This window comes from Xenopus tropicalis, chromosome 7, assembly GCF_000004195.4.
Source record: "Xenopus tropicalis strain Nigerian chromosome 7, UCB_Xtro_10.0, whole genome shotgun sequence".
Lineage (NCBI taxonomy): Eukaryota > Metazoa > Chordata > Amphibia > Anura > Pipidae > Xenopus > Xenopus tropicalis.
The window spans coordinates 70,086,549-70,094,403 of NC_030683.2; the positions used below are offsets into that span (position 1 = coordinate 70,086,549).

The following is a 7,855-nucleotide window of genomic DNA, read 5'->3' on the forward strand; positions in this document are numbered from 1 at the left end:
AGCAGTTAACAGATAATCTTTGAATCTAGTGAAATCAAATGGCATTCATGCTCTCTAATATGAATGTGTTTCTAATGCAAAATAAGGTTGCTGCGTCAGCAGTTAATTTGCAGTTGCTGAGTAAATAGATACAAGTATAGGACCTATAATCTGTAATGCCTGGGACCTGGGGTTTTCTGGATAAGGGTTCTTTCCAAAATTTGGATCTCCATATCTTAAGTCTGCTATAAACATTAAATAAACCCAATAGGATTGTTTTTCCACCAATATGGATTCACACAGCTTATTGTGATCTTTGGTCCCCAGAAAAGGGGGATTGTATATTTAAAACTTCCAAACTGGAGAGCATTGTATCAGTACAAATGTTAGTTTATTTGAAGTGCATAGCATAACATATTTTGGATCTAAATGGTCCTTCCTCAGATGAAGGGTATGGTGACAGGAGTGGTGACACCCAAATGCTCTTTAATGAGCTACTTGAACTAAAATACACTGACGAAAGAGTAAATTTCTTCAAGCATTACATAATATGTATCACTGGTACTGCTAATGCTTATTGCTGAATGAGACATTTTTCATTCTAGAGCTGAGCTTCAGAGAAGAGCAGTGTATGAAATACAATAGCTATAACTATACAGATGAAGAAGGAACCCTTCTGCAATGGATTCCTAAGTACTCAGGTGTATCATATCGGGATCGTTGTAAACTAGTTTGTCAGGCACGTGACAGGAATGAATTCAAAGTATTTCAGTCTAAGGTACGGTATTGGATCCCTTAATTGCTTTGGGAATCTGAAATAATGTTTACTTTTAATTAAATGTGAATAAAGAGCTATCTACCCCTTAAAAGGTGAGTGCAACAATTGGTTGCTGCAGTGAGACATAAACACTGATGGGTACTATAGTAGAGGTATCAATAATGAGTTGGATCCCCAGAGCTAGCAAAAGGCCAAAAGTGGATTTCAGTTCTAGGTATTCCATGTGTTGAAAATGCCGCCTACCACATCTTCATGAGGGTTTCAACTGATATTCATCAGGGTTAAGGGCTATGCTGCTCAGGAAGTTTTGAACACAATTACTTAACCACTGGTGATAAGCGAATCTGTCCCATTTTGCTTCGCCAAAAAATTCACGAAACAGCAGGAAAATTTGTGAAAAGGTGAAACGCATTTTTTGCACAAATTTTTTTCCGCACGCGTCTTTTTTTGCAGTGACTGTGGCGAATTTTTCCATGCCAGATTTTCGGAGATGGCCTTTCTGTAATTCAGAGCCTTCTGGATAAAGGGTTTCCAGATAAAAGATCCCATACCTGTAAAACTTTGGAGTATGATATTACCAGATTAATTATAACTTGCAAGCTACAATGTACGTATTTCATACTATACATACTGCACAAAATATAATAGTTCTAGATAGGATCTTAAAATATGCAGATACTGGTATATTTTTGTGCCCTTCCAACCTGCAGTACTGGGTAATTAAATGAACTGCTGTTTTTACATATTGCAGCTTTTCATAGCTATTTAGCAGTTCCTCTTAGCAGTTTAGGGAATCATTTAAATGTTAATATTTAACTTGGATTAAACTACTGAGTGAACATCGGAGATGGTAGCTGACTGAAGTGAATAATGATTTAGTGCAGTAGACCAGATAGCAAAAGATCTACCCTTGTGCTCCGATTAATTTTGAACAACTACAGCAGATTATGTCCAACCATAAATGCTTTCTAGTATAATATTCACTGTATCACTGAACTAGATCTCAAAAAAAGTATTTATTTTGCTTTTTAATTTAACTTTGTTTATGATAAACTAGTCTGTTCTTGGCAACATTTGAACAGGTATTTAATTTTTACATTTTTGGAGGGTCTTTCTTTTCTGCCTTATTGCAGCTTGTATCTAGTACCTGTACAGCCCTGTTTCCAGAAAAGCTGGGACACTGTATAAAATGTAAATAAAAAGAGAATTGAATGATACACAAAAACAAGAAGGACCATCTGGCTCGTTATCAACACACAGTCCAAAACCCAGCATCGTTGATGGTATGGGAGTACACTAATCATCCAGGAGAGCACCGTTAATTTTAAACAATATATACAGATTTTGGAGCAACATATGCTGCCATGCGGACAATGTTTTTCAGGAAAGGCCTTGCTTATTTCAGCAGGACAATACCAGACCTCATGCTGTACATATTATAATGGCATGAGTCTGAGTGCCAAACCAGCCTGCCTGCAGTCCAGACCTGTTCCACATAGGCGCATTATGAAATTAAAAATACAACAAAAGGAGACCTGACTGTTGAGCAGTTGAAATCCTGTATCAGGCAGAAATGGGACAACATTTCAATTTCAAAACTACAGCAATTTGTCTCCGCAGTTCCCAAAACCTTCTCTTTAAATGGAGTGCTATTTAAAGAAGAGTTGATGCAACATACTCCGAAACATGCACTGTCCCAGATCTTTAAAAATTTGTTGCTTGCAGCAAACAATAACATTTCTAAGTTGCAACATTTGATATGTTGCCTTTGTACTGTTTGCAATTAAATATAGGGTTTAAATGAGTTGCAAATCATTTCATTCTTTTTTTATTTATATTTTACACAGTGCCCCAATTTTTTTTTTTAAATGGGGTTGTAGTCGGGGTGACTGACCCAAGCAACCAAAAAATCTGTTGCTGTATGATGCTACAGATTTATTTAGTTACTTTTAGCTGTGTGCCTTTTATTACAATAACATCTTTCTAAGAAAAAAATCCAGACCCAGGTGCAGATGGCCATGCTGGGGCACATGCATGCATATAATGAGCAAATGCCTCAGCTCACTAGGTATGCACAAGCATGTAACATGTGCCCCAGCAGATACAGAATGTCTGGGAATCCATCTGGATACCCCAGTTCAGTATTTGCGAATCCATATCATAGTCTTGACAGGACACACAGTGTCAGCAACTGTAAATATTTTCTGCATTACCAATTTTTTTTTTTTAAATGGGGTTGTAGTCGGGGTGACTGACCCAAGCAACCAAAAAATCTGTTGCTGTATGAAGCTACAGATTTATTTAGTTACTTTTAGCTGTGTGCCTTTTAATACAATAACATCTTTCTAAGAAAAAAACCAGACCCAGGTGCAGATGGCCATGCTGGGGCACATGCATGCATATAATGAGCAAATGCCTCAGCTCTCTAGGTATGCACAAGCATGTAACATGTGCCCCAGCAGATACAGAATGTCTGGGAATCCATCTGGATACTCCAGTTCAGTATTTGCGAATCCATACCATAGTCTTGACAGGACACACAGTGTCAGCAACTGTAAATATTTTCTGCATTACCATTTTTTTTTCTAAGTAGCAAATATGCACCTACTGTATATCACCTGCGGTCATGCTGAGCAAAAACAAATAGAACTTGCATACTCTGCTTAGTCTTTCAGGGTTTTTTTTTGTCGTTATAAAGTATGGATTATTGTTTTTAACTAACCTTGCCCCTCTTATGTTCATAATAAGGAGAGGAGGAAATTTGATTATCTTCTCTCCTCAAAATTGCTCTACAGGACCAAACTTGTAAATATAATTACAATGTCACTTTCTGCACTGTTTAGATTAAAAATAATTTCCTAATTAAAAAAACAGGCATATATGTTCAGAACAAGCACATAACATTTTTTACACTGTTCTTCCTACCTACCTTTTAAAGCCTATGTTCTTCACTTCTGCTGCTACAGGTTGTTGATGGAACCCTCTGTGAGCCAGATAGTTTGAAAGTATGTGTACAGGGCCAGTGCATCAGTGCAGGATGTGACCACATCTTAGGTTCCTCCAAAAAAATGGACAAATGTGGAGTATGCGGAGGCGATGGATCAAGCTGCAGAAAAATTACTGATTCATTCAATAAGTCAAAGTAAGGAATTCTGCTCAGAAATGTATATGCTAATTTATACTTTGTAACAGTATAAAGTGATTTATAAATCTAACAAACACAGAACTACCTACAACTTTGTGCGGTTTGTCTGTATTTTGTATTTTTTTTACACATATATTTTTTTAGCTGTTATATAGCAATTTGTAAAACATTTAGCATTGTTTTGTTTATATATGGGGAAAAGAGCAAGAAAAACAAAATGAGACTTTAGTGTGTATGATATTGAAACTACTGCAAGTTAATCATCCCCCAACTGTTCCATAATCCTAGACTAGGTTTAGGGCTAGGGATTAATAATTAAAAGCCTAAATCAACCCTCTGGGGTTCATAGTTATAAACTTCATTACAATTAACACTTATACAATATACTGTACAACTGCGTGATCTAAATGTTGTTGTGACTTGTTCCCTCTGCCAGGGAAGGAGGGGAGGTGCAGGTGAGAATGGCAGCAAGCAAAGCTGTGCTTTTTTCAAAGTGGCATGATAGTTGTTGGCAGACAGAAGTTGCTAGGACACAGAAGAACTGCCTTAACTTCATAATCTATGCTCTACACTAGCTATTCTTAAACAAAGAATTCAGTTATCCCAGAAAGCTGTATAGGACTATTTAATATTGTACAACAATAAAAAAAAAAAATGGGATATTTACTTTTTCTATACAATTCATTAGGGTTGATTCACTAAAGTGCGATAAGCGTTATCGTATGCTTTTTTGCGTTAAAATTGATGCACGTTTCACTAAAGTACTATCGTGTGCGTTAAGTCGCATATCGCATAGCGCTAAATAAGGCATGATCGCAAGGCGTTAATTTTAACGCATTGCTTTAATTCTCGTGCAGAAATAATACTAACGCACAATTCACAAACACTTATACGCACTAAATTTCGCATTAGTCTGTGTGAAAATTAACACCTACTTGGGGCAGGCGGTAATTATAGAAAAGTACAGTTCATGAGCTTTTATCAATAAAATATGGACTTTGCAGTGTGATTTATTCAAGTATGTGTTAGCCCTAGAGTGATGCATCCTCCAGTTTGCAGGGAAATGGTCATTTTCAGTACAGTAGTTTTCCGAAAGTAATGGCGTGTATGGCTAATATGGCGTGCGTTTTTTCGCACGCGGTGACAGTTTGTGCGCGCTGTGTTAATTAGCACGCGTTGTGTCAAATACCGCACGAAAATAGTCTTCGCGACTTAAATAACGCAAACAGCATCGAGTCTAAATTAACGCAAGTATCCTTTTAGTGAATTGTGGGTTGACGCGATAACATTTTTAGCGCATTCTATAAATAGCGCTCGTTTTATCGCACTCTAGTGAATCAACCCTATTTTGTCTTATTGTTCCTGCAACCACCCAGTGTACTTTTTTTAAACAAAAAGTAAGGTTTGTGGTATAAGCAGTAATTGCTGGTGTGCCACAATCACAGCAATTACTGTTAACTTCTCTGAGCTTATAATACAGAAACATCACAAAAGCAGTTAACACTATAAGAAATTAACCAAAGTCATTAATAAGTAGAACTTTATTATTCTTGCAATAACAAAGAACACTAGAATAGCCCTACTAAAACTGGTAGATAGGCATCTTCAGCATGTTCAGAAAATAAGATTAAACTTTAGTTGATGTATCCAAAGTGCAGGCAGCAGTGGGGCTCATTTCCTCTGTTGCTAAATGAGCAGTCATTTCTTCTAAAGTAGTCTTTAAACAATTACAAATTCTGATGAATTTACTCCAGCAAAAGTATTTGTTTCTGTTTAAACGCCCACTATATTGGATGGTAAATTTCTTTTTACCCAGTGGATTTGTTTTTAAATTACTTTTGAGCTTGTTGTAAACTTTATTTTCCCCTAGCTTCTTTGGTACAGTATAACTGCCTTAACTTGTACCTTTGGACTGGCTGGCAAAAAATGTCAGTAACTGTGCAGTCCAGGCCAGGGGTTAATCCAACAAAATGGAGCTGTTAATACTTTATATCTTTTCAGAGCCTGTACATTGAGATCTCCTTTTAATAAAAGTATTCTTCTTAGACAAAAATATACAGCAGAAAATTTGAGGATATAGTATGGTTGTAATCTGATTATGCCATATATGAATTTAAGTTCATATAAAGTCTTTCATGTTCTTTCTGACTTTAAAAAATATAGTGTGAAATGTTTAAGAATATATTAATTTTAGCATCAATTGATATTGTAAAATTGTTCACAAACAGGTACGGATACACTGACATTGTCAGCATACCAGCTGGGGCCACTAATATTGACATCAAGAAGCGTAGTCACCGTGGTATTATCTATGATGGCAACTATCTAGCAATCAAGAAAGCAGATGGTAGTTATCTGCTAAATGGGGATTTTGCTGTGTCATATATGGAACAAGACCTACATTTACGAGGAATTGTCTTGAAATATAGTGGATCTCTGACCACACTAGAAAGAATTAGGAGCTTCTACCCCCTGCCTGAATCTCTGACAATCCAACTACTATCAGTCCTTGCAGAGACCCTACCACCCAAAGTGAAATACACTTTCTTTATCCCCAAAAATGTTTCATATGCAAAGACTAAACCTAAATTATCTCATCATTCACTCAGACCATTGTTAACATCCCAGTGGACTTTTCGGGACTGGTTTCCCTGCTCTAAGAGTTGTGGTTTTGGCTGGCAACGACGGGCAGTAGAATGTCAAGATGTGGAGGGTGGACCATCAGACCAGTGTCCACAGGAACTAAGGCCAATAGATATTCGACCGTGTGGGGACTTGCCCTGCCCAATTTGGAGAGTAGGAGGTTGGTCACCTTGTTCTCAAAGCTGTGGGGAAGGTGTGCGATCACAAAGGGTCTTTTGTGTAGACTACACAGGCAGAGAAACAGAGGAGGAGAAGTGTGATCCAGGAAAACGTCCTGCAAAGCCAGTTAACTCCTGTATATTGGAGGAATGTTGAGACTGTCAGTATGAAGATATGTATGGGAGACATCATAAGGGCAGCTACTAATATAAGTCCTATTGATACTGATTGGGGATGACAAAGCACATGCAGAGAGATGTAATGACAGTTAACAGTATCTTTTAGGACCAATGACTACAGCAAAAAGAAACACCCACACTGAGCAAAATAAAATGAAAACTGGTTTAATTGAAAAAAAAATTCATATCCCTAAATTCAGTTTAAGGATATATCAGAGAACTCTCTTGAGAAAAAATATGCATATTGTGTTGCTGATTTACATTATTACTGCATGACATTACTGCACTGGTCTCTTTCAATCTAGAAAGATGCAAAAAAGCATTGCATACCTTCAAAGTATCACCAGCTATGGTGTCACAGCAGCAACTGAAGAGGCTGTGCACAAAGTCACAAAAGCAAGATGTAGCACTGCTTCAACAACTAACAGCAAACACGTGTTATGTAACAGATACTGACTAGGAATCTACCTCAGTAGGGAAATACCTAACCTTTTGCATTAGAATGTTTGTAATAACTTTGCAGTAGAGAGGTCCTTTGCTGCAAAACTGGTGTATGTTGTGTTGTCTATAAATATTTTTGTATCAGTTTGAGCAACATATGCATTGTTCTTGCAATGATTTTTTTTTTTTTTTTTTTTTTAACCAACTTGGCATTAACTTTACATCAGGTCTCCATGATTCTTGACCTATATATAGTATATATATATATATATATATATATATACTTAACATTGAAAGAAAAGTAAAGATGATAATTTTCAAGGGTACAAAAACTGAACTGTAATAACCAAAGTTTTTTCAACACAAATAGCTTACATTAGCAGTTAATTTTTTAGGTATGCTTTGCTTTCACTTTGAGCATGCTATGTCAGTTTAAACAAAATAGTTATATGTATGAACATGGAATCATGTACCTATAGGCAGCTAGATGAAATGAGTAACTGCAAGAGGTTGGTTGATGCCTCAGAATGT

The 7,855-nt window shown here is 36.7% G+C and overlaps 1 protein-coding gene across 2 annotated transcripts in view; it reads left to right on the top strand.

Moving 5' to 3' along the window:
* The window catches only part of adamts8 (ADAM metallopeptidase with thrombospondin type 1 motif 8), a 30,761-nt gene extending 23,283 nt beyond the window's left edge, over positions 1–7,478 (top strand). Inside the window, exons 7-10 of one of the 2 annotated variants that reach the window (XR_004223595.1) lie at positions 585–757; positions 3,724–3,899; positions 6,131–7,131; positions 7,193–7,478. Coding sequence is in view for 1 of the 2 variants with exons in the window: in XM_002940639.4 (XP_002940685.2) it covers positions 585–757; positions 3,724–3,899; positions 6,131–6,860 (1,079 nt within the window). In the remaining variant the exon portion in view is untranslated. Of the gene's footprint in view, positions 1–584; positions 758–3,723; positions 3,900–6,130 lie in introns of both variants that reach the window. The other variant, XM_002940639.4, reaches the window with a different exon arrangement.
* The last annotated feature ends 377 nt before the right edge of the window (positions 7,479–7,855 follow it).